The 26,059-nt window shown below is 51.2% G+C and overlaps 2 protein-coding genes across 15 annotated transcripts in view; both read right to left on the bottom strand.

The window, feature by feature from the left end:
- Positions 1–1,475: 1,475 nt before the first annotated feature.
- On the bottom strand, positions 1,476–18,204 carry ENDOV (endonuclease V). Of its 6 annotated transcripts, none has more exons than XM_032797190.2 (9): positions 18,079–18,204; positions 16,118–16,289; positions 13,675–13,809; positions 13,088–13,127; positions 12,531–12,646; positions 12,158–12,226; positions 11,319–11,447; positions 3,030–3,106; positions 1,476–1,801 (listed from the first exon to the last, which is right to left on the bottom strand). In XM_032797190.2, exons 1-9 carry the CDS (start codon positions 18,132–18,134, stop codon positions 1,774–1,776), a joined length of 822 nt encoding a protein of 273 aa, XP_032653081.1. In that variant the 5' UTR covers positions 18,135–18,204; the 3' UTR covers positions 1,476–1,773. The 6 variants fall into 6 exon arrangements, with proteins under 6 accessions (XP_032653081.1, XP_032653082.1, XP_032653079.1 ...); XM_032797191.2 differs by having other exon boundaries at positions 12,531–12,643; positions 18,079–18,203; XM_032797188.2 differs by lacking the exon at positions 18,079–18,204 and having other exon boundaries at positions 12,531–12,643; positions 16,118–17,200.
- A 1,514-nt stretch (positions 18,205–19,718) lies between these two features.
- The window catches only part of RNF213 (ring finger protein 213), an 84,225-nt gene continuing 77,884 nt past the window's right edge, over positions 19,719–26,059 (bottom strand). For 8 of the 9 annotated variants that reach the window (XM_075071912.1, XM_032797225.2, XM_032797223.2 and 5 more), the window contains 8 exons: positions 25,655–25,738; positions 25,063–25,243; positions 24,713–24,914; positions 24,442–24,519; positions 23,867–24,064; positions 22,815–22,904; positions 22,541–22,719; positions 19,719–22,001 (listed from right to left, as the gene is read on the bottom strand). In XM_075071912.1, the coding sequence (XP_074928013.1) occupies positions 21,848–22,001; positions 22,541–22,719; positions 22,815–22,904; positions 23,867–24,064; positions 24,442–24,519; positions 24,713–24,914; positions 25,063–25,243; positions 25,655–25,738 (1,166 nt within the window). In that variant the 3' untranslated portion in view covers positions 19,719–21,847. Of the gene's footprint in view, positions 22,002–22,540; positions 22,720–22,814; positions 22,905–23,464; positions 23,599–23,866; positions 24,065–24,441; positions 24,520–24,712; positions 24,915–25,062; positions 25,244–25,654; positions 25,739–26,059 lie in introns of those variants that run through there. The other variant, XM_032797226.2, reaches the window with a different exon arrangement.

Below are 26,059 nucleotides of genomic sequence, written 5' to 3' on the forward strand. Positions count from 1 at the left end.
CTTAGCCCAGCTGGAGAGAGACAAGAACGACAAAGAATGATAGCAGGGTAAACGTGCCCTGCCAACCCTGGAACAGAACCCAGGAGTTCTGACCCTGCAACCACTAGAGAGCACCTGCTTCTTTCCCTTGGAAGTAACCACACATGGGGACATTCCATGAAGACAGCTTTGCGTGAGGGGGACCTGGACTGGGGGTCTTCATCTCAGGGGAGTGCCTAACCACTAGGCTAAAGGTTATACAGAAGGCCCTACCCGGTTGTTCTGTGGAGTCAGACAGCCTCTGAGCACACTGACCAGATCAGGCCCTGCCTGCAACTTGGGCAGCCAGCAGTCTTCCCCTGGTTCATGACTCATTCTGGGGCTCAGGTGAGAGGTGGGTGCCTACAGAGATGGGTGCAGGCTGTTTAGCAGCAGAAACAGGTGACAAGGGAACTTTTACTGCAAAACCTCCTGTGCTGAGCAAGCTGAGGTACCTGCAGTGTTTGGAGGGGGCTGTGGGGGAGTTTGTGAATTGCAGTAGTGCCTAAACATGGGACTTTGCAGATCCCACCAAATGGCTGAATCCAACCCTCGAACATAGTCCTACAGGGAGAGGCTCCCACTCCACCAATCAGACTTTGTTTGGTAGCCAGTGCAAAGGTTCACAGGCTGCTTGGTGTCTGTCCAAGCTCGCTACCCAGCAAGCAGCTGTCCCAGTAACCTGACCCCAATGCCCCTACTCCATTCAGGCTATTGGACCCCTGCCTGGGCTTTATCTGGCTCCTTGCTATGGAACGCCACTTCTGTTCAGTTTTTTGTAAGGGTTGGCCTATGCCATTGGCTGTGAGGAAGGTCACTAGAACAATGTGAAACAACACACTATGCTGTGTGGATGCTGCTCCTAGCAGGGCTCACCGTGCAGGTCCCATGGAGACTGACAAACCTGCAGCACCATTTACACAGAGGAATGATTTGTTGCATAAGGCCACCAAGGTTCGGTAACTGACAGCAGGCAGAGCAGCAGCCATTGAGACCTGATGGACCAAGGACTGCACAACCTGTGTACCAGAGAGACTGTTTGCTTCCCAGGGATCCAAATTCAGGACTTAGAGCCTAGCAGCTCCCCTCCTCCAAACCATGCAGCAGATTGCTGGCTCCCGCACCTCCCTTGTGAGTTACACGCCCACCCAAAACACAGAGTCCTCTGCCCGTCTGTCAGGACCAGCAGCTACTAGTTATTGGGCTTCTGTTCCCCTGAGATGTGTGAAGTGACACAAACACCCAGGCTGGAGAAGGGGGGAGGAAAGGGTAAAAGGAGGTTGGGGAGCAGGAAGTCCATGAGATTGTGTCACTAAAGGGATTGGCAAGAAGCCAGTGTCAAACTGGGAGCTTCATGCTGTTTTTAACTCGTTTGTTAAGAAACCACCCAAAGTGAATTCTCACAGTCTTGCTGCAAATAATCCCTCCCTTGACTCCCAAACACTGCTTTGTTAGTGTACGAGCACTGGTGAAAATTTATTTTTACAGTGTGTGGTTTCAAAATTGGAATATAAAATATTCTCTAGAATTTATAAACCATCAGGGGCTGGGGCTCCTGCCCCATTAGCAGAGCCCAGGGGGAAGCTCCTGGTTAATCTCTGGTTATCCTGGCTTTTCACCCCACGAAGTACCCTGAGTTCCTGGTGTGGACGGTGAGCCACGCTGCCCTGTAGAGACTTCTTGGAGCTCTGATCCCAGAGGGGGTGGAAGGCTCAAGTTCACACTGGGGCTGGGCAGTGTCTTCCTGGGGCCAAATTAATGCTTGGGCTCAGCCTCTTCCTTCCTGGAACAAGAACAAGGAAAGGTCATGAGGAGTAAAAAAAGCCAAACCAACTCAAGTGACTTTCTGCTACTCTGGGAACTGGAGCTGGAGATATGGGAACTCTGGGGCACCATCTTGAGACACTGGTGCTGATATCTCACGCATGAGTTTGGGGTCTCAAGTCGGGGCATGCATTCGACGGGACTGTCAGCATCTGCCCAGGACTGGCCCAGCAGGAAGGTGCTGCAAGTTGGGATTGAGGGGCATCAGCCAAGCCAGGGGTGTGGGGATCTCAGGCTTGGATTAGCATGCAGTGCTGGTATGGTGCATTGCAGAGCTGTGGAGGTGGCAGGCCAGGCACGACACAAGCGGGGCAGCAGAGCAGGCTGTGGTGTACAGGTAGAGTTGTTCCTGCGAGTTCTGAACATCACCTCCCCCCATCATGCCTGCCTCCAGTCAGCAGTATCAGAGCATCACATTAACCAGCACCAACCTCCACACCATACCCAGCTCTGCTCTGGTCCTTATGATCCCCTCTAGGGTGGATCAGCCTGGGAGACCTGAGAGCAATTTGCCCATCACTAACCAGGCTAATCTTCATTTAGTTTTATTGTCCTGTATCTCTCCAGCCCCTTGTTTGCACAGGTGACTGTAGGAGAGAGAAGCCAGCTATCAGCTGCCAGGAACTGTGCTGAAAATGTTGCTTCTACATTGAAATAAAAAAGGGACAGGGGGTTGATATCAAGAGAATGACTTAAAGAATCTCACTTATTCTGGATTGATATCAGTGAAATCCCATAGAAACCAGAGGTGTTTCTCTGGATTTACACTAATATATCAGGCCCGAATCCAGCCCTGCATTACAAAAGAATAAGGTGGCCTGGCCCTTTCTTTATTCATTAAGGCACAGAGGCCAGCTCCTTGCAGGGTATTTTTGTCCACCCTCACATCACACACAGGGGCCTTAGCACTTTGCTTATCATGTACACCGGAAACAGACAAAATCCCCAGTGACCTTTCGCAGTCTCATGGTCCAGCCAGCCCAGGATGCTGCACCCTCAGCGGGAACACATGGTGCAGCACAGACGGCACCCGTCAGAAATCTCCTGCTCCGTGGGGGCAGCATGCGCCCTGCTGCCCTTTATCCCGCCTTGTTACCCCAACTGTCCCTTTAATGCAATTACCCAAGAGCATTACATGAGCAGATCCCCTCTGGACGTGCGGTTGCTTAGACCACCCACACACCTACCTCCCTGGCCCAGGAGATGTGCCCCCCAGTGGGGAGGACAGGTGCTTCCGGATGTACTCTCTGGATCTGATGTCAGCCTGCAATTGGGGAGGAGATGGATTACAGAAGACTCAAGACTTGATTGGTCAGACTGCCCACACCCTCTAAAGAACTGTGCCAAGCAGATGCTCTCAGGCAGCTGCACAGGGCAGGAGGCAGAGTCACTCCGCAGGGTCCTGGTGCGCTGTCCATCCCCAGCCTAAGCACAGCATTCATCCTCTCTGCAAGTGAGAGGGGCATGAAGGCTCAGCCCCCTTCAACCCCAAGCTATCTGCAGCATACGGCCGGCAGTCCCAGGTAGGGCTCCCACACAAGGAGGGACCCACCTGCCGCCCTGACCTTATCCCGCTCCACTTACCCCTCAACTGCACATGGGCCGAAAAGACAAAGACTCAAAATGGAGAAGGGTCTCAGCCCAGGCAGCCTTAGCTGCAGCACGGTTGATTTTGGAAGCAGAAATGAGATTTCCTAAAGCCCAGCTCCCCAACTCTACATTTACCACAACGGAAGACGGCAAGGCACAGAGTGGGCAGCGGGCACACACCAGTCAGTATCAAGGGCCAGCTCAGCCCTGGGCCTCTCCCAAGCACTGGGGGCAGGGGGCAACAGGCAACAAAGTCCAGGGGTAACAGCCAGGCAGCTCAGCTGGGAAAGCAAATCCCCATCAAATCCCTCCAGCTCTCGACACACAGTCCAGGAGCTCTGGCGAGTTCAGCTGGTCTCAGCCAGAGGCCTCTAAGAGACCCGAGTGCCTGGGATGTTCAGTAGAAATACAATTAACTTGCCTCCTCGTGAGATTCTGCACAGCTCGTACCATACCCAACTCTCACCCGGCTGGCATCTGCCCCCTCTCCTCCTCGGCTCTGATGCCCTCAGATGTGGTGCAGAGACATGACAGGCCAGTCTCCACTTATGGTAGCAAGAGGCAAAGCAGGAAGTGGATGCTGACCTACAGAGTGAATCCAGACCCCTGGCAATGGCTGAGGTGAAGGGGGAGCTGCCCGAGTTATTTCCCAGCTGCCCCTTGCACCCAGCCCATGGAGCAGCAGGGACATGGCATGCTTCCCCTCAGCAGGGCACCTGGAAGCAGAGCCTGGACTGCACCTTGGGAGAAGAGGAAGAGGGAGCGGGACCCAGAATTTCAGCAAAAGGCTCAGCAGCCTCACCCGTGGTGTAAGTGGCTCACCTCAGGGCAAAGGCTCTGGTTAGGCTGCTCTGCTTGGTGAAATAATACCACCCACTGCAGCTGATGGCTTCTGCTTCCCTCTCTCTCGCTCAGGTTTCTGTTACCAAAGCCCAGCCCTAGGGCAGGGCCTCTGGTTACCACTCAGGCTATCTCAGACTCACCGCGCAATCAGTCACCCGTGGCTGGCCCGTGCAGCTGACTTGGGCTCGCAGGGCTGTTTAATTGCAGTGCAGACTTCTGGGCGGAGAGCCTGAGCTCTGGGACCATCTCACCTCACAGAGTCCTAGAGTCCGGACTCTACCTCAAGACCAATACACCCAGGTCTTTCTCCTCTTCTGTGGCTTCCAGCAGATCCATTCCCAGCTTACAGCTAGAATTCTTGCTGTTAGTTCCTAAGTGCATGACCTTGCACTTTCCACTATTACATTTCATCCCATTCCTATTACTCCAATTTTAAAGGTTATCCAAATCTTCTTGTATGATATTCCGGTCCATCCTCCATATTGGCAATTCCTCCCAACTTTGTGTCATTGCAAATTTTATTAGCACACTCTCATTTTTTGTGCCAAGGTCATGAATGAAAATGTTAAACAAGATTGGTCCCAAGACTGATCCTTGAGGAACGTCACTAATAACCTTTCCCCAGCCTGACAGTTCACCTTTCAGTATGACCCCCTGTACTCTCCCTTTTAGCCACAGGCTCCAACCTGTCCGTTCAAGGTGTACTAGGCATGAAGGAGCGTAAAGCAGCCCAACTGGCTTTTCCCTCTGTCCACAAGAACCTCCTCAATGGGGGTGCAAAGCCCCCTCCAAATGTAACTGCAGGAAAGAGTGATGCTTTGCCCAGCCCCAGGCCTCAGACCCAGGGTGTCTCATCCTATTAGGGCACAAACACAGGAGACAAAAAAGACCTGTCAGAACCCCAATGGCAGGTTAGAGTCCCTGAGAGAGCAAGCCAGTCTCCCTCCCCTCAGAGACGGGCATTTAGTGATCCCAGGTGCAGGGGAGTGGGGGAGGCGGAGAATGCACTTTTGAGGGGCTGCTCCCTGATATTCTGACACCACTGCCTGAGCCTGACCTGAACAGCGGGCGCTGGCCTGGACAGGAGCTGCCTCTGCTTCAGTCCAGGACACTGCTGCACCTTTGCGTGCTCACTGCCCCCGCCATCCCTTGCTACAGCCATTGGGCCTGGCCACAGAGGGAAGGACAAGTGCCCCTCTGCCCGCAGGAAGCTGCTGGGAGCCACATCAGTCTGAGCAGCACACAAAGGCCCTGTGGCAATTTCGCCCTGCCAGCACCTGGCTCTGTGGCTCACAGCTCCCTCCCTGTGCTGGAAATAGGCAGGCGGGGAACAAAGTGCTCGAGTGTTTTAATTGCTTTTTCTTGGAGTGGCAGCGAGTGCTGCTGGGTCAGGGTCACCCCTGGGTGGAGGCGTTCGCTGTCTATAGACACTGGACTCTCAGCTTCCTCCCCACCTGCTGCTCCCAGCATGAGGGTTGCTACTGTGAGAGCCAGCAGCACTGGGAACATTCCCACCCTGCTGCTGAGAGGAGCATCGCTAAGGGGCAGCAGAGCTGGGCTATGGCAGAAGTGTCACTCGCTCCCCCATCGCAGCAGTCAACTAATGCACTGTCCCCCTAGCCAAGGTAGACGTGGCCACACCCGTCCCTCTAGCCACACACAGGGGGGCTGTAGCAGCAGGGCAAAATTTACTCACACTGCCCCTCCAGCAACCTCAACCACAGCAGGAGGGAGCCCTGTGCAGGGGTCATTTGGTCTCCATGGCTGGTTGTGTCTTGGGCCCCACGGTTGAGCATGAGACCAGAGCCCCACCGGTGCCAGCAGTGGCAGTGGCTATAGGGATGCAGACACCTGTCCATTAGGAAGTAGGCTGAGATCCAGCAACTCATTGCACACAGGCCAGCTAACAGCTGGGAATGACTTGCCTGGGACTAGATTTGAACTGGCAGCCTATGGGCAAAGGGTTCCATGTCCCAACTGAGATCTAGACTGGTTCTGGGAATGAGTCTCCCTCCCCTGCTCTGGGCTGCAGGGTGAGGTCACACACCAGCCCGCACCTGAGCCAGTTGCATCAGCCTGCCCCAGTGCCGCTGTGGCAGGCCTGGCAGCCCAGGATGAGGATGTCTACAAGTGGTCATGAACCAAAGGTCCTCCATGTGACACGTGAAATCCTTAAGGAGCAATTCTGGTGGAAGCAAACTCTTAGATCAGATAGCTTCATTTCCCAGAGCACAGCTTGTTCTCAGGTGTGAGATTCACGGAGGAAAACACACCTTTCTCAAATCTCCTCAGCTAAGCAGGACAGGGCCTGCTCAGTATTTGGGTGGGAGGCCTTCAAAGAAAACAGAGAGAGCTATAGAATGTGCTGCTGGTGACTCAGCACTGGTGCTAGGTCAGAGTCGTTGCTGAACGAATGGCCTGGTGTGGTGCAGGGGACCATCTTTCCAGTGAGATACAGCCCTTTGTGGTCATTAAAGAAGCCATAGCCAGCTCAACAAGGGTAATGGTACGAGTTCTGGGCTAATTTTCCCCCAAAGCTTCATTTGGGAAGTCATTCTTCACTTCCTCCCTTAAAAACCTCACTGCATGGTGGTAGCTCAGAACAGCACCAGAGATGGCTTCATGATACAACCCTCCTCTGAAGCAGTCTGGGCTCCTTCCAGCTGAAGGGAACTAGATAAATGTACAAGGCCAGGACTAGTGAGGTGGATTAATAAAACGCCCCGAGGCTGCCCTGGATGTAACTCACATGTTTGTGCTGGTCGTGCAAATTCCTGCACCCAACTCCCCACTAGCTCGCTTCACGCCTCCCTGCAAGTCTGTGCTGGAGATGCTGCTTAAGAGCCACACACCAATTCCACATGCCAGACAATGAAATACAGTTACATAAGGAGCAGTTTGTTTGGAGGAATTTTTTTCCCCTGTTCATAATTGGACAGTTTCATAACTCAGCTGACAAATAACTCTGATCACTCTTCAGGATAAGACATTACGTGATGAATTTCATAACAAGGGAAACAGACTGCTTGATAAAATGCCTGCTGGGAGCCCAAGTAGCAAAAGCCTCATTCACTTACCGTTTTTCTGCAGGAGAAAAAACCCCCAAATCAAAGTTCGCCCAACAACGCAGCTAAGGCTTGATTAGGCAGCAAGTTACTTGCCAGCCCTCACTCCTAATGCTGTGCTGAGACGCAGCTTAACCCAGCTTATTAACCAAGAGGCTAATCAATAAGATGGATCATTGTGCTGTAATAATCCCTTCTATTTTCAGAGGGGACTAATGCTGGCATTAGGGGTCTGGAATTTCTACCTTGTCTATTTTGTGAATGGGCGGCAGTGGCACATGTGGGCACAGCATGCTGGTGAAGGGGGAAGGAGGGTCAGGTCTCAGGAAGTAGGGGGTTCTGGCCCTCAGCTGGCAATCCCCCACTAGGTAGCAGGAACTTGCAACAGGCAGGGCAGAGCTGATAGCTTTGGTTCCAGTTCCTTGATGGAGGAGAGTTTAACAGCACAGGTGCAGTGGCTTGAAAGTGCAGCATCCAGGGGCAACAATTGAGACTTGCCTCTCTGCTGCTCTGTGGCAGGCCAGGGATGCCCTGCAGATTGCTCTGCTGGGCAAGCTGCCAGCTGGAGTGAAGAGGGTCATCTAGTGAGCAGGAGTCTGACGGGCAGCAAAGCAGAAAGTCAAGCCAGCAGAGTAACAAAGCCTATCCTGATGCAGGTCCTGTTCCATCCCGGGGAGTCAAAGGCTGGGAGCTCATTTGCTAAAAGGCTCCACTTCATACCCCATGCATGTGTAGCTTGGAATCTGGACAGGCTTGGAATTCTTGCACCCACAGACAGGTCATGCGGAGCTCTTGTTGGGGATTTAGGCAGATTTAGTGTCATGACACCAGTAGCTGCAGGTGGGTGTTTTGCCTGAGGCAGTGGGAGACTGGTTCATGTTCACCTGGGTTCCTTTGTTTGGGCTGCACCTAGGAGGTCCCTCTGGCTGGCATATTCATGAGCCTGCCAGAGGAGACAGAGTGCTACCTCTGCGCACACAGAGTTCTCATGCCTCTGCCTGGTATTTACTTGCAGAATGAGGTCCAAACAAGATGTAAATATTTATTGTAGCAGACAATGAATTTCCCTCTACTTCCTCTGAAAGTTCACTACACTTGCTGCATCTGAGACACATGCCCAGAGTCAGCAAAGCCATCTCTTGTTCTAAATTCAAACACGACTGCGTCCATGGCCGAGATGATGTCTGGCATCCACTTCGTACAACTTAGCCACATGTACCCCAGTGCAGGATGGGGCCAGCTGTGCCTCCAGCAAAGTGGCACGTTTATGTCCCCACAGCAGCTACACAGCCACTGCTTTCATGTAAGATGGCACCATAGCCCAGTGAAGGAGAGAATGGAAGAGCTGAGCTCAGCTGTGAGCTGCGTGTGTTTGAAGCTACCAGAACCTTCAGAACCAGGAAAAGCTTCAAGGGCTGACAACCCTGAAGGTTCACCTTGGGCATGAGAAAAGCTGTGATCATACTGGACTACCCAGGCAAAACCTGCTGTAGGACATTCCCCTTTCACATCTCCTCAACAACCTGCAGGCTCACCACAGAGAAATACACAAATCTGACATCAGGAATCATAGCATTCAAAAACCAGCCGGAGAACACTTCAACCTCTCTGGTCACTCAGCAACAGACTTAAAGGTGGCAATTTTGCAACAGCTTCAAAAAAAAAAAAAAAAAAAGCTTCAAAAAAAGACTCCAACAAGAAACTGCTGAGCTTGAATTAATATGCAAACTAGATACCATTAACTTGGGTTTGAATAGAGACCGGAAGTGGTTGGGTCATTACACAGATTGAATTTATTTCCCCATGTTAAGTATCCTCACACCTTCTGATCAACCGTCTAAAATGGGCCATCTTGATTATCACTACAAAAGTTTTTTTTTCTCCTGCTGATAATAACTCATCTTAATTAACTAGCCTCTTACAGTTGGTATGGCTACTTTGACTTTTTCATCTTCTCTGTGTGTGTATATATATATATATATATATATCTTCTTACTATGTTCCATTCCATGCATCCGATGAAGTGGGTTTTAGCCCACAAAAGCTTATGCTCTAATAAATTTGTTAGTCTCTAAGGTACCACAAGTACTCCTGTTCTTAGTGCAGGAAGGACCCCTACATTCTATTTTCTGGTGCTTTACTCAGCCCACTTTTAACTCAAAGGGCTGCAGCTTTCAGCCCTACCACACGCTAATTCCTGTTCTATGTCAGCTAAATCTTAGGAAAAGGATTGCCCAATGTTGTTGAATGTTCAGTGTTTGCTCAGTTTTATCCAGTTCCTCCTCCCTAGACCACCCAAACCAGAGGCTTCCCAAACTCTGCTCACGGGAACAGCTACAGCATCTGTGGAGACCTAGCTGGTGCGGCTCTGTTATCTCGCCTCCAGCCACTAAATACATCAAAAGACGTTACATCCTTTGCTACTAAAGTTCTTGTTTCTTGTAGGTGATTGTTGTCATAACCCCTGGGAGGCTGTGTGATGAAGAGCAGGTTCCACGAGATAGTGAACTGGTGAGGTCCATATGAGCATCTATGACACACTCTCCATGAAGATATGACCCGTACTGTGAAAAAGTCCAAGAACCCCCGTGCTGAATAATTCCTTTCCCTCCTTGGGTTCACATCTTTCTAATCCTTGGAGACGGTTCTCAAATCTTCTCCTGGAAGGAGTCACCAGCATATACATTTTGTCCCTTTAACTAATGCTTCTGGTCAGCTGGAGGAGTCTAGCAGCCAGTCCCAAGGAAGAGGCATGGGAACGGGGCTGAAGGCGACAAAGCAGCTGTCAGGAGTACAGCACCTGAGTCAAAATGATTTCCAAGAGAACTATGGGTATGTTTCCACTGGGGAAGGCTTTTCCCCTTCCCTCCTAACACACTCCCAAGTGCCACTATGAGAGCCTGTCTCCTGAAGCACTGGGTGCTGGCCCTGCTGGCAGTGAGATATGGGACCAGATGACCTGTAAGACTGCTCCAGTCTGTCAGGAAGAGAGATATGGGACCAGAAACTCCATGATCAGCTCTGGTCTGGAGACGCCAATGGGCCGTTTTGCTTTGAGGTTTGCTGGTCGCTCTACAACTAAACAGTGTCACACTGTTCAATTTTCAGAAAATATCACAATACCAACGAACAACTTCTGTCTGCAGCGCCTGTGCGTCTGGCCTTGGTAGGAGCCTTCTCAATGCTGCTCAGAAAGCAGCAGAGCCAGGGCTGGCAGATACGGGAGGAAGGCCGAGGTGTAGCAATCGAATGCTCAGTGTTCCTGGGTGATGTTACAAAGGGGACACAGAACAGACTCTGCTCCCTGAATGCTGACCGGGGCAGCCTGCCTGAACTGCTAATGGCAGGGTGATCCGGAGGAGAAGGAAGCTCTTCTCCGGGGAGAAATCCCAACAGCTTCACACTTCGAGATTCATTTCTCCAGCCCTGCTGTAATTTAATTATAAAATCTCTGGCAGCAAGAGGCACTGCATGCGATCTAGTGCTGCCACCTACAGGCTACATATGGAACTGGCAGCCTGCAGCTTGTTGCGGAGTGCGGCATACCCCATAGCCCAGAGGATAAACACTGCAGTCTGTGTTCGGCTCCATATTCTGGGAACGCTGCACCTCCAGCTCCTCTGCATTATTAACCCCAGAGCCAGCCTGCAGAGAGGAGCAGAGAGCCCCACCAGGCTGGATCCGCACTGAGGGCTGCAGGTGCTTCTATGCACCGTGTGTCAGGGACAGGTCAGGAGGACAAAAAAAGGGAAGGAGCAGTTTTATAAAGATGACAGGTAGATCAGAACCACCAGGATCGGCTGTAGCCCATAGCTGGAGGGGACGGCCCAGCAGACTCAGGTGCTGCTCTTGGGGAATTGAGGCCAACCTGCCGGCGCAGCCCTGTCATTCACAGGTGCCTGTCACCCCTTCTCTAACCGGCCATGTCTCCCATGACAGTCTCGGCTCCCCATCCCCTAGCTGCCCCTGCCTTCGCACCTGTCGGATGGGCTCTGGGATCCGGTACCTACAGCAGGACTGGACGAGGCGCACCGCCGACTCCAAGCACGTCCTGTGGCCCACGGAGACGTAGATGGGCTTTGTGCTCTTATCGTAGCTGCGCAGGGCCTGGAGGGTTGGAAACCAGACAGACCAGAGCTTTGGGGCTTGTTTAAAACAAATGCAAGACATCGGTGATTGCAAACACACATGGGGACACTTGGGAGAGCAGGGGAGTGTCAGACATCTCAGAGACCCAGGCTTTACTGCTCTTCTCTGCTTGGGAGCATCACAGGGAGGTCTGTCTCCTAGGGCTCCTTATACTCCCATCCCCAATATTTCACACTGCTCAGAGCAAGGGACCTTGCTCAGTGGAGAATATACCCAGGCAAGGGAGGCAGCCAACACCTGCCAGCTCCGAGTGGGGACCCAGCCAGCCCCATAATCTCCCAAGCTGCCTTTTTCACCAAGTTGCAGAGGTTCCTGTCTCACAGTCTGGAGACCTGCCACAGAAAAAACTCCTGCCCGTGCTTTGCCCTTTTGCTATAAGGGCGCAAGACATGGGCAGATAGACTAGGAGATGACAGCTCACATATCACTGTCACATATGACAAAGTGGCCATGTATCCCAGGAGGGGATCTCACGCCTTGGCTGAAAGGAATGGGAGGTGAGTGTTAGCTCTACCTGCTCAGATCCTGCCCTCCTGGCTTATTGTCACTGGGCTGCAGAGAGCTGCACCACACTTTGTCCCCTCCCTCCTTCCCATTTGAGCCAGGCTAGGGAACATGGGGAGTCTGCTCTGCGTGTTGGTCACAGCTGGGCCTTCTCCATGACTCACCATGCCCAGGACTCTCCCGGAGGTGCCCCTCAGAGGGAATACATCTCCTCCCAGCTGCAGGTCGCGGATCTAAAATGAGTACCCAAGGGCCAGCTGGTTAGAACTCCAGTGCACCAGTTCCAGGAGGGTCTGGAAGAGCCTACTCCAGAACTTCCCTTCTCTGTCTGAGCAGACTCCCTTAATACTGTACCGCCAGCACTTCCTGCTGGGTTGGAGAACCCGGGAGCTGCCCCTTACCAGCCAGCATGTGGCTCCCCAGCTCCTCATGGTGGGAGAGAGCAGGAGGGGGGCTGCCAGGAGCTCCCTCTCACCAAGGCTCTTACTCCATTTCCCCCACTGGCACAGGAGGGAGGGATGCTCGTGTTGGCCTTACCTGCCCCTTGTGCTGCTCATCCTTGGCCAGGCCATCGACTTGCAGGAGGTTTTTGGCCACACCAATACAGGGCAGGCCTGTCAGCACCCCCAGGTGGCAGGCCACACCAAACCCTGCTGAACAAGCCAAGAGATGGTCAAGGGAAACAGGAAGGGGCCAGCAATGGGGTTCTCCACCCTGTTCTGGTGACCCGCGTCAGAAAGGACAGCCCAGGTACGTCTGTAAGACTGCGACAACACTACAGCCAAGCACAGAGTGGGTGGTTCTGGCAGATGGGGACCAGTGCCGCAGAGACAGAGCTCTCCACAGAGGGGCAGTCTGTCAACCCCTAAGCTGGAGGTTCCAGAACCTCCAGTTGGGATCAGAACCCAATCAATGCCTCTGGGGGAGGGGAATTAGCCTATTGCTAGATGATAATTATTTAATGTCCCCTTCTTGGGACCCTAGTGAACAGCAGGTCTCTCTCCTGGAGTCTGGGGGTCCCCCATCAGGGGGCAGCGCTCTCTCCTGGGGCTTGGGGGGGGGGGTCCCTGTCAGGCAGGAGGGCTCTCTCATACCTCTATGATGGAGCACGCCATTCCCATCTACAAGCAGCACCTGGAAGAACCACCAGGTGATGTGTTAGTTACCAAGCACCATGAAACGCTCCAGCTGAGCAAACACTCCTCCAGCCTGAACAAGTGGCAAGTGAGGCCAGCTCTGTGAGGAAGGAGAAGCTCCATTTCAATCCTTTGCCCCACCCCCACAGCTCCTTTACTTTACCCAGGTGTGCCCCACCCCTGCCTGCCCCACCCTCTCTTTCATGCCCCTTTTGACTACCATCCCTGGGAGTAGGGAGCTGATCTTTCTATTGCAGCCCAGTGCCCTGCACTCCCATAGTACTAAAGCAAGGATGGAAGTCATCCCTACATCTTGCCTTCCCTGCTCACAAATCAGGTGAAGTCTGGCTGGCCACTTGCTCGCTTTCCCCATCCCCACCCCCACAGAGACAGTGAAGCAAACATAACAACAAGGCTGTGTTAGGGTGCACCCTGCCCTGCCCGCTGCAAAGGTGCTGGCAAGGCAACCTCTAGGGACGGTTTCTTTTCAGGTACATCCAGTACCCCAGGGACATCTCCCCATGAGAGAAAGGAACATGCTGCACCTGAGGCCTGAGCCCAGGCTCTCGCTCCTGAAGTCTCTGAGCAGCTTCCACCAGGAAAGGGACCTCTCGAAAAGCTAAGTATCCTGCCAGGTAGGGGGCACTCACGGTCACCATCTGGCAATCCTCATATAGCACCTGGGACAAAACAAGGACAGTGCTGGGAACACAGACTCATGTCTGCAAGAGGCCCTAGAATCAGTGTGCTGAACCCAGGCCATAGCTGGCTTAATCCTGACCAGCTCAGATATTTCTTCTCCAGGATTTATATTCTCTCTCTCTCTCTCTCTCGCTTCAATACTCTCTCCTAACCCTGCTGGGCCACTCCCCCAAAGTTAAACACAAATGCTGCCCATTAGCTCATTGCAACTTGTCCCCTCAGTGTGAGTGTGGTGGTGGAGGGAGAGAAGTGATGGGCAGATGATGGAAAATGACCAGATATGCCCTAGCCTACTTGTAACAGGGTGCTGGCCTAAGAGGCACTGAACCAGCCCGTTCGCTCAGAAACTGTTAGCGCAGTTCCCATCAAGGGGAACTGATTGGAGCTGGCAGGGTGTGGCTCATTAAAGGAGCCTGAGAGTAATCACCTGTGAGCCTGCTGGGGCAAAGGCCTATAAAGCTAGCAGGAAGGAAGTGGGAACAGGAGGAGTAAGGAACTGCTGTTCTTAGCTAGCAACAGGAACTAGCTGTCCCTTTGGTGGCTACCTAACTCCTACTGAATTGTACACAGTTGTATATAGATGGTGGTGGGAATGAACACAGGGAAAGAAAAGGACGCTGGGTTTTGCAAAGTAAGAGGTCTCTGGCCGATTTGTACCGCTAGCGATGAAGGGCTTGTCTACACTACCCTACCCTGAATGAGTGCAGGGACTTTGCCAATGGCTAGGGATGCTTTGGTCCCATTTGAGTGTGCAATAGCAAGAGATCACTGTCCTTATAATTAAGGCTGCAATTTAGTCATGGAGGTCATGGAATCCGTGACTTCTAGTGGCCCCTGTGATTTCAGCTTGCGGTGGTCAAGAGCTGCAGGGTCCACTGCCACCTGCTGGGGCAGGAAGCTGTGAGTATCCCTGTTGCTGGCAGTGGTGACAGAGAAAACCCCAGCAGCTCCCTGTCACTGGCAGCAGAATCCCTGAGCTCCCAGCCGCTAGGGCAATGGAGTACCCACCAGCTCCTGGTGGGCAGCGGTGGGGAACCCCCAAGCTCCAGGCCGCTGGAGGTGGCAGGGATGAGCTCCTTACCACTATGGCAGCTCCTGGACCCCATGGGTGGTGGGAAATCCTGAGCTCCCAGCCCCTGCAGGCAGCGGGGGATGACCAAAGCTACAGGTGGCAGAGAGATCCTGCAGCCCCCAGCTGCTACAGGCAGCTCTTAGTCCCTGCAGCTGCCCCACTTGACGTAGTGTGGGGAACCACAGATCCCCATTTTGTCAAGGATATTTTTAGTAAAAGTTAGGGACAGGTCATGGCTTCCCTGAATGTTTCTGTTTTGTCCGTGACTTTTACTAAAAATATCTGTGACAAAATCTTAGCCTTACTTATAATCAATGCCTGACCAAAGGGCCTCTCACTCAGCATTTGGAAAGCAAGTGGATTCCAGAAGAAAGCCTGTTAGGACACTGATCAAGGACAGTAGGTGAATTAACTTACACCGCTGTCTAGGGCAAGTCTCTAAGAACTGTGGCACGATCTGATTCTCACTTTCTGTGATTTCCAGTGGAAATCAATGTTAAATTCCATATTTGTTGTCAGGGGTTTTAGTTAGTGACAACTTTTTACATTAGTTGAAATCTGTACATAAACTCGGATAAATCTTTATTAATTCAAAGTTTAATGACTGCAGAATGTGGGAGATTCACAACAGATTTGGAAGTGCCATTGTAAATCACATCTCATATTAACTGATTACCAGAGGGATCTGACAAGGAAGGCACCATCTGTCTAGAAATGTCACATTGTTTTAACTTGTTCTCTGGTAAATGTTGAATAACAATGGTCTTTCTGCAGTTTGTCTCTGGATAGAGGGTGAAACTGTTGATTTTCAACATTTACCTAATTAAATCAAAATCTTCAAAGCCAGTTTATGAGCTATTTCTTATCAACATCATCATCTCTGACCTACTCCTGAGCAATTGCCACACACTGGAACAATCTCTCTGGGCCTCCAAAAGTTCTCTGTAACTCTTGGACTCTAAGCTATGTGACAAACTACGTATTTCCAAATTAATTTTGCTAGGTAATACCATAGACCATCACTCCAGTTCTCTCCTCCTCACCCATGCTCTCTGCAGAAAGCCTTTTCTTGGTGAACATGTGGGTCAGATACTTGGCTGCAGCCTTGTGATGCTGAGATACAGTCCATGATGCCCTTTGGGTAGGTTGGTTTTCTACAAAGCCTTTACATTACAGGTATCCCAACCATGAGACCACCACTCAAGGGCCATTACCTCAAGATCTGGGTAGCTGAGAACCACCAGGGAAGCGCAGGCAACTGTGTCATTTCCTTTGACATAAGACAGATCCACCCCTCCCACTCTCTCCAGTCCTGCAAAGGTGGAATCTTTCTGCCATTCTTCAGTGTCCTCCTCAATAACATTTGCCTTTAGCTGGGCCTGCTCCCTAAGGAAAGATAACCACAGACAAAAATAGTGTCTTTTTATTCCCAACTCCATACACAACACCTTGAAATCACAGGAGAAGCAGGCTGGTCCAGGCATCCTGCAAAATCGTGTTATTTGATTATTTCAGCAGGTTTCCATTCAACAAGATTGCTGGTTTAGGAACTGACATGATGGGTTGGCAGATGGACAGCTTATTCCTTAGGGCAGTGTGGTCTAGTTACTGAAACAGAACGTCAGGACTCTGAGGTTCTAGTCTCAGATTTGTCAGTGCTTCTGAGTGACCTTGGCAAACCTGTGTGCTTCAATTTCTGCAATTGGAAAATGGAGCTGATAAAAATCCCGTGTTTCACAGCAGGGTTCACGAGGGCTGACTGCAAAGCATCTGAGATCCTGTGCCAGAACAGATGCTTTTCATTGGATGGATGGGAAGGGATGAAACAATTGAAGCTGACAAGCTGGCCGGCTCCAGATCTCTGCAGAGACCTACCATGCGAGGCCAAGGAGTTAGATCACCTCGGTACTAAGGCAGACTCTGACCAACCTTAGTTAGTGACCACAAACCTGAAGGCGGACACTGGGGGGTATGAAGGAATGACTGCACTGCCTGCAGCACAGAAGAGAGACTGGGACAGAGTCACTATCTCCTGACAACGCCCCACTAACAGGGAGCACAGGGGAGAGCCCCAAAGAGCATCAGGAATAGGATGACCAGATGTGCTATAGGCACCTATTACCCCCCTCCCTGTCCAGATTTTTCACATTTGCTATCGGGTCACCCTAATGAGGAATCAGTACAGGTGTGATGTCCAAGAGCCACTCGGACAAACACCGCCCGCCCCCTGGAAAGGGAGAGATGGGGGAATGGTACCCACTTCTACCACCAGGTCAAGACAACTCATAGAATTGAGGACCCACCTTTGAGTGACACCAGGGGCCACATCTCAGCATGGCCTAAAAGGGCCAGGCTTTGCCACCTCATCCCGTGCCCCAGCCAATGGAGTCAAGGGTTCCCAGGTGTCTGGTTCCGGTCGAAAAGGGACCCTGATGGCTCCGGTCAGCACTGCTGACTTGGCCTTTAAAAGTCCAGTTAGTGGTGCAGCGGGGCTAAGGCAGGCTCCCTGCCTGCCATGGCTCCACATGGTTCCTGGAAGTGTCCAGTGTGTCCCTGTGGGCCCTAGGCACAAGGGTGGGCAGGGAGGCTCCACGCGCTGCCCCCACCCCAAGTGCCGGCTCCGCAGCTCCCATTGGCCAGCAGCCATAGCGAGGGCAATGGCAGCGTGTGGAACCTCCTTGGTTGTCTCTGTGCCTAGGAGCCGCAGGGACATGCTGTCATTTCTGGGACCCGCCTGAGGTAAGTGCCACTCGGATCCTGCACCCCCTAACCTCCTGCCCCAGCCCTGAGCCCCCTCCAACACTTCAAACCCCTCGGCTCCAGTCTGGAGCCCCCTCCAGCCCCCCAAATCCCTTATCCCCGGCCCCATCCCAGAGCCCTGTGAAAACGAGGGCGGGCGGGCGGGAGGGGGTCGCGCCCTCAGAGCAGGTGTTTGGGTTTCTGGGATCACAACGCGGGGGCCCCTGGGATGACGACGCTGCCCAGCGGCCGCTGTCCCTCTGGAAAGGGGCGGGTCCCCTGAGCAGCCCGCCCATTACGCCACTGTAGGACGCATGCGCACAAGGCTTTCGCCGCTCAGCGCTACAAGGCTACACATCCCAGCGTGCCCCGCAACCGGAAGCAGGGGCTTCCTACGGAGCCGCTCACACGCCCCGTCGAGCTCCCCGCCCATTACCGCTCCCAGCGGCGCAGAGTCTCCTGCTCCGGCGGCCCCGTCTCTCTGCGCGCCATGGCTCCGCTTCCGGGCTAGCCGCTTCCGGTGGGCTGCGGCTTTCCGGCCCGCCGGGAACATGGAGCGGGGGGTTCGTTCCGAGGGGCCCGTGGCGGGCTGGTCTCAGCACGGGGGAGGGGCAGGTCGGCCGAGGGCTGCCAACTGCTAATCCCAGAAACCCGCACGCCCCTCCCCCTCTGTCAGGGGCTGGGCCAGGGCAGGGGTTACGGGCCCAGCACGTCCAGCTCCTCGGCTCAGGGGCTGCCAGGCGGCTCCTCGTACTGCCCCCGCCTGCAGGGCCCCCTCCCACAGCTCCCATTGGTCACGGTCCCAGCCAATGGGCACTGCGGAGTTGCTTGGGCAGCCATGCCCCTGGCTGCCTCCCTGCCTAGGAGCCAGAGCGGGGGCTCAGGATTGTGCTGGTGGCTCCCAAGCCTCTGAGTGCGGCGACTCCTTATAACTTAAAAACACTGTTTATTATCTTTAACACCATTATAAATGCTGGAGGCAAAGTGGGGTTTGGGGTGGAGGCTGACAGCGCTTTACCCCTCTCCCCGCCCCGAGGGTCCTGACCCCGTTTTAGAACCCCTGAGCTAGAGGGACTTGCCAGCTGCTTCCAGGAGCCAAGTGGAGCTGGGGCAGGCAAGGAGCCTGCCTTAGTCATGTTGCGCCAACAGACTTTTAGTGGCCTAAAATCTCCCAGATTGGTTTCAGTAGTCTGGAGATTGAGCCTGGTTCCAGGAGACTCCCAGCTAATCCTAGAGGGTTGGCAACCCTAGGTCTGTCCGTGCTCAGAGCCAGAGCACTGCAGGGCCAGACTTGGGGCTCGTGGCACCCACAGCGTGGCAATGTCTGTGAGGGGAACAGCCCAACTCACGGGGCTCAGATTTATTCCCCCCTGCCCATTGGGCCCAGCCCTCAACTTCACTCTGGTCCGGTACCGGCTCTGGGTCCAGTCCCAGCCTGATTTGCAGTGAAGCGTGCTGGGAAGACCTGGCTGGAGGCAGAAACTAGGCCAGTAGTTCTCAAACTTTTGTACTGATGACCCCTTTCACACAACAAGCCTGTGAGTGCAACCCTCCTTATAAATTAAACACTTCTAAAAATTCAATACCATATTATAAATGCTGGAGGTAAAGCAGGGTTTGGGGGTGGAGGCTGACAGCTCCCAATCCCCCTACCCAATAATAACCTCACAACCCCAATTGGAGAATCCCTGAACTAGGTTAAGGGAAAGGGGGGGAACCTGCTGCGACTGAGCTTTGCAATGAAATCACCATCGCTTTGCTGGCCCTGTAGCAGACAAGAGGCCCACGGCTGGTGCTCTCAGGTCAGAAACTCACCACCTCTCCTCACTCTAGGAGGGAAGGGAAGATGACAACATAGGGCAAGCTTCCCTGCTCCTGTTTTACATTGCTGTGCTCAGTTCCACACACAGTCAATCATCCATTAACTCCATCCAAATTTGCACTTCTGCATAATTAGCAGCTTGCAAGACAAAAGAGGCCAAGGTTGTAAATGTCAGATTCCTCATAGTACAAAAAACTGTGCACTGGGTGCTTTTCAAGACAGTTTCAAGCATCGCTATTGACAGCTAAGGAATCTTTAGCAGCAAATAATTCATTTATTGAAGAAACAGCCTCAAAATCCTCAGCAATAAAAGCACTGAAATAGATGCACACTTCTACATTGGTTGTAACTTATCTGATCAAGTTTATTAAGACTAAATGAAAAATACAAAAAATAATCAAATCTTTCAAAAAAAGCAACTCAATGAAGCATAAAGGGAATCATGTTAGATGTTCTTAAGTAAATTGTTACAGCTAAGGCACCTTAAAGCTAGAAACAACAACAAAACAGTGACTAGAAAAGGTCACCTAATGCTTGCTGCTAGGAAGTTAGTTTGGGCTCTGTCCAAACTGAGACCCTGAGGTATCTTTTTATTTTCTTTTTAAAAGGCAACTTGAAAACATTAACTGTGCAGTAAGAGATGGAAATACTGCAAATATAAATGGAATCCTTACTGCTTCCAATAGGCAAACCATCATGATTAACTTTACATTTCAAATTATCCCAAATATTTGTTAAAATATTAATGCTGCAACAGATCAAGTAAATGGCAGGGAACAGAGGGAGTGCAGAGCTTGTAAATTCTCTCGATAAGAGGATGAGGGGGACCCTTTCCTAGTGAGAATTCATATTCCAGTGTTTTTAGGATGCATATTTATTCACCTAGTGAAATCCATATTTGTGGACCTGCACTATTTATTGGATAGACCTTAATGGGATCAAATCTATCAAATGTGGTTAAAGATTCTCATTTTGAAGGTCCGTCTAAAAAAAACCAAAAAAAAATCCCTGTTGTTTATCTGGTAAATAAGCAAAGATCTGGATTTTGTTACATTTGATCAGAAACTTGCTCCTGAGTGAAATTCTGGCTATAAAGTACAAACTTCTGGCCCAGAAGGAACTTTTCTAAATGGAAACATGGTCCTAACTACGTATGTAAATGACTCTTCTGTGATATCAGGAAAGCAAGGCGACACTGACAGTTGCAGATAATTCCTGCTAGAGAAAGGCAGCACTGAAAAGCATTAAGTCAGACACACAAGAAATGTATATGGGGAAAGCAGCACAGACCAATGACATTTACATTTCTGTTTTCCCTATTAATAGTCTGATTATGGTTGTTCAATATCAGCTAAGATGACAACTAAATCCCTAATGGAGAGTCCATACTATCCAGAAAATGTGCCTGAGACACAAGAGTGAAGTGGCTCTCTCAACTCCAACATGCACATCTGCCAGCACACACACGTGGCAGAAATAGCCTGGCAGCACCATTCTGATGCAAATGTATGGTACCTTTCGGGGGGGAGGAGGAGTAGTGGAGGTAGTAATTCAGGACCACTAGGTTGTCCTGTGGTGTGGGATTTGGGCCACATTGCCTTTTAATGTTTTACTTTAAGGCAGTTACAAGAAAAACTTCCGTGGTGAGCTTTGAAACGTACTGTTTTTTCTTGTATGTGTTATGCAAAGAGGAAGTTAACTGACCTCTGGTAACTGATACCCCTGGACTCATGGAATGGTAGAGCAGGAATAAAGCTGTAATGCTCAGAGAGCCAATGTGACCCTTTAGACATAGGAAGGCAGCTTGGGTAGTATTGCAGCAGGGAAGCTTATGAGACCTGGATGAGGGAGGACTACATTTGTTTTTCATCCAGCTAAAGAGGAAAAGGTTGGCAGTACGGGAGCATGTGAACTGGAACAGTGCCTACAGAAAACATGGAGAACAGAGCATGCCTCTACTGGGGTTGTCCAAGTAGCTCACAGGACACTTCGATACCCCCCAACTCCACCCCGCCCAGGTCACTGAAGGATGATGGCTTTTTTATCCTTAAAAGGATACATGAATTTTCACCACGCCTCCCTATGAACGGTGTTTCCATCTCTGCTTTGCCCACTCAAGAAATAGCACATATTTGTATATACATTTGTTTCCCCCCAGTCCTTCTGCTTCTGATGCATAAAATCCTTTATGCTTGTGCATCACATTTTGGTCCTGAGTCCAGTGTAAGAGAGAGGTTACTTTCAAGATCTCATTGACATGACGTGTTTGTGGCACCTTGTACAGGAAGGAAGATCAGTGCAATGAGCAGGGCTTACATAGACCCAATGCTGCTCCTCCAGTGACCTCGTGTAAAAAGCAGTGTTTGCAGGATCCTCTACTATGTTAACTTAGTCTACGATCCCTTTTGAGGACAGCAGCAGCTTTCCAGGCAGCAATACAATGAGAGAGCAGAATCTCTTCTGGGAACATATCCTCCAGCTCTGGAAGTACGCTGCTCCCTTTCCTTTCAATGTACGAAAGAAGTGTATCCTTCAGGCTAGAAAATAAAGAGTGAAAAATACCATTAACAACATTGCAGTATGCTGCATGCATCCTACACAGTACCCCCCCCCCCTCCTATATACACTACAGTGAGATAGCTTAAATGGTGCAACAGGTCAGGTTTGAAATACATTGGCGACCCCCATGGAAGCTCAAGAACAGAGACATGGGAAGTACTGCAGGTTAAGGTGAGGTGCAGGAGCAAAGCTGTGTATGGAAAGCCAACCGAGCTGGTCTGTGCTACACTTGGATTTGCCCAGTGCTAGCATTCCATTAAGCATGAAACCCAGCAATTCCCATTGGAATCTGTAACATTTCGTACGGCTATGTAGGAAAGTCACATGCCCCAAAGTTTGTGTTAACATTCTTAGCACCGGCTGAAGCTTTTCACTGTTCAATCAGTTGGTGTTTTGTGCTTTGTGTCCACCTGAGCAGGAAAAACTAAGCGAATTCTTTTCCCCTTTGCAATGTAAATGACAGAAATAAAAAATGAGCATGTGAAGGTAGTTAGCTCTGGGCTGAGCAGTCCATTACCTCCACAAGGGGTTGAGCTCATCTCCAACTTTGGTATGTTTCAACTTCAGGATGATCATTTCGTGCAGCTCCTGCAGGAAGGTCTCCAGCCCGGCCTGAATGAGGAAGGTGTTGAGGAGCTTGGTGTTCTCTGAACTGAGTTCAGCTTTATAGGCTGTATCAACATCCACAAAGGGATCCTAGAAGGCATAGCAAGAACACGCACGTGTGAGCAGTTTCCTCTGGGGAGAAGGAAAGACACTGAACCGAATGCTGAGGCCAGACACTTTCCTACCCGTTTGAGACGCAGCAGTTGCTCAGACTTGTGAGTAGAGAGGAGCTGCCACAGGGCTATGATGTGCTTTAGGCGACATCGGCTTAGGGCCTGAAAGAGAAACACACCAATGAAGTAGAATTGTATGAGAGGGATGCACTCAGGAATACCTTGCTGTTCACATCGTCGTCACTGGTCTGTATTGCAGCAGAACATGGAAAGGCTTAAAACAATTAAGACTATTCTGGTTTTTCTTGTACGCTCAAGTAAGCACAGGAAGGCTGGTGCAAGCAGGTGGGGTGACCCAGCAGATATGAAAGAGCAGTGATCAGCTGGAGTAAACATCAGGGCATATTTCCATAAACAATGCAAAGATTCCCCAAGCTGGAGCTCACCCAGCCCTGTCACCCTGGGTGTGGAGGCCTGCTTTCCAAAAGGCAGTCTCCCACTTCCGTCTCTCTCCAGCAGCTCATCCTTATAGCACCTGTGCAAAGGGAGGGGAAAGTGAAGGTGGAATGCGTGATTTCAGCAACTGGAGAGCAGGTAGCGCCCCTGCCTCTGTCCCAGAAACAGTCTCTTCTGGCACTATTGTGCCCATAAGTGAGAGAAGAGAAACCCCACCACCAGCCTTAAGAGATAAGGGGAGTATATTCAATTCTGTGCCAGTGAAAGCTGGCCCTTCAGTGGAGGCTTCCCATGGTATTTGCCTTCTCTTGGTCTCTGTGCCACATCATACCCAGCACTTGCATCACCTGACTCAAGGATTCCCCTCCTTGTTCCTGAATCCTAGCAGGACATCAAGGATCTGCAAAGCAAGTGAATTTGACACATCACACTTCCTGCCCCAGCTCTGCTGTCATTGTTACAAAGCGCTACCCAACACCACAAGCTGGCTGGCTGAGACCCTCCCTCCACGTGTGTGTGCAGGAAAGATGAAATCACCTCACTTGCCCTGGGGCACGTGGGGTCTTTAATACCAATTTTTAAAGCTGGCTGTTGTTGAGCTTGGAGAGCAGTCTGACTGGACGTGTTTATGAGTTTGTAGACTCAGGGAATCTGCTCACTCGACTCACCTTCAGCACATGAGGGCTTGTCTGATTCCCCATCTGCAAAATAACTTCAACGTAATGGGTCAGAAGCATATCTGGGTCCTCTCCAGCCATGGCCAGGAAACCCAGCGTGATTTCAGCAACGGACAGAGCTTCACAGATGTCATTGTAGGACTGCAGTTCCCCACTGATCATGTTGATCATAGAGTTGGGGAGAGAGCTCTGTAATTGGAGGAAACACAATGTCACCACTTAGCATTCCTCATCATTCCCTTTCATTATGTAGTGAAGACCTGTGCTGTATGGGTGCCCAACCTGCTGGAGCCCCATATAGGGCAAAGTCTCAAAGTACAGGGAGCTACACATAAAGATGTTTACCTCCATTTCCTGAATCAGGATGCACTGAAGAGAGAACACTAGGTCTGTGTGCATTTAAGGCACAAATGGGTTAAAACATGAGGCACAGCTGAGTGTCCTCCTCCTGGGTCCCTATAACCCAAGAGGTGCATGTGGGAGGAGTAAATTCTGATTTTTATCCAGTTAGAAAACACCTCTGGTCACTTGCTTGTCCTGCTACTACTTCCATCTCAGAGACTCACCTGACTGAGTTTGCTCTTTACGTCATTAAACAGATGCTCATAATTCCGGTCATGTCTGTACACCAGGGTGGGTATTCCCTGTCGGGAGAGAGAGAGGGAGAGGGAGAGATCGCACAGCCATGAGATAAGGCCTGCAGGTTGTCGATCTTGATGGAATGCACTTTGGTCGCCCCTGTTGTAGCACATGCCAGCTGCACAGCAGTGAAATGAACACCAACACTGGCTGACGAGTTGTCTGCAAAAGGATGCAGCTGGCTCCCATCCTCCTTACCACTAGGGTGATGAGCGGCTTCCCCTGCAGGAACCTGCTGGTGACCTGCTGCTGGATCTTCTCCAGGTTGAACTCCTGCAGAGTCTCCCCGCCTTTCTCCACGCTGTACTGGCAATTGGACAAGATCAGAGGGATCAGGTCTCTCTCCACCTCATAACTGATCACATGCAGATCAGCCACCTCCGAAGGGCTGATGGAGTAGCTGTGGGAAAGGAGGAAGCTTCGTTATGTTACAGTCAGAGCTGCAGACCAGTGAGCAGTCTTGAATCACTACTGAGGGAAGAGGAGGCTGAGGGGACAGCCGGTAACAAAGAGAAGCAGTGGCGTGTCTATCTGACACATTAACATACCTGTTGGCTTCTGCTGTGTGTTTCTCCACTGTGTAGATGAAGTCATTGTGCAGGCTGATGAGGTAGCTGACCAAGGCTGTGGAGCACAGGCCCACACCCTGTCTGCGTGGCAGAAGGTTCTCAAACTCACTGTCTAGGGTCAAGTCAGCATCACAATAGCCTGAGGGAAGCTTAATTTCACCTGCAACAGGGCAGAGAAGTCTTTCACAACAGGCTCGCAGCCCCAGAGGTGGAACTTCCTCTCCCAAGCTGGGACAGGGAGCTAGTCATTTGGCAGGTTAGGATGGGGTGTACAATAGGAAGAGGGAGCCAGAGCACAGCTGTTTTTGCAGCTCATCCTAAGCATTAAGGGGTGGTGAGTAGGAGCAAGAGAAAGTATTAGAAGGGAAAACAAGTTTCCCCTTTGCGCCCACACCATTTGTCAACACCTTGATGTCTAAAGTCAGCTTTCAGGTACATCTCTCTGCATCAGTGATGGAAGGAGCCTGGATTGCCAAAGGGTAACAAGGGGCCAATCTTCTATCATCCGGTGCTGAGTGACCTCCCAGTCCTGCCATTCCAGTAATGGCAAGAGCGTACACAGCACACTCACCATTGGTATCTAACGATCTTCTCAGCTTGTTCCACACAGAGAGAAATGTGTTCACTCTGATTTGCCACAGATTCCTCATCTCATCTGAAGAACACAAAAACCAGGAATCCTTGAAACACCCTTTGCTGGCCTTCACCACACCTCTGAATCTCATAATACACAGGTTTTCCAAGTGCACTCCAGAACACTAGCTAGATGGTCAGAGGGTGTCAGCTCTCTTGGGATAGCAGCTTCTAAACAGCATGAAAGCTACATTAAATACTTTCCTAACGTTAATTTTCCCTGTAAGAAATTGCTGTAGTTACCAGAGTGTGATCCATCCTGTCCACTGGGCAATTTTTTTTACTAAAATGTGATCGACGCTATGGAACACTGCAAATCCCAGCCTCCGACACAATCACTTGA

The sequence above is a fragment of the Chelonoidis abingdonii genome, chromosome 13, assembly GCF_003597395.2.
Source record: "Chelonoidis abingdonii isolate Lonesome George chromosome 13, CheloAbing_2.0, whole genome shotgun sequence".
NCBI classification, from domain to species: Eukaryota; Metazoa; Chordata; order Testudines; family Testudinidae; genus Chelonoidis; species Chelonoidis abingdonii.

Bases quoted from the DNA above. Each gene is read 5' to 3' on its own strand.
- ENDOV (XM_032797187.2), bottom strand. From the start codon at position 16,387: ATGCCTGGACCAGCCTGCTTCTCCTGTGATTTCAAGGTGTTGTGTATG. The intron at 12,647-13,087 runs GTATGAGAGAGC...TGGCTTGTTCAG, and splicing joins TGGCGTGCTCCATCATAGAG to CAGGGTTTGGTGTGGCCTGC. The intron at 3,107-11,318 runs GTGCGAAGGCAG...CCCCAATTGCAG, and splicing joins TCCCAGAGCCCATCCGACAG to GCTGACATCAGATCCAGAGA.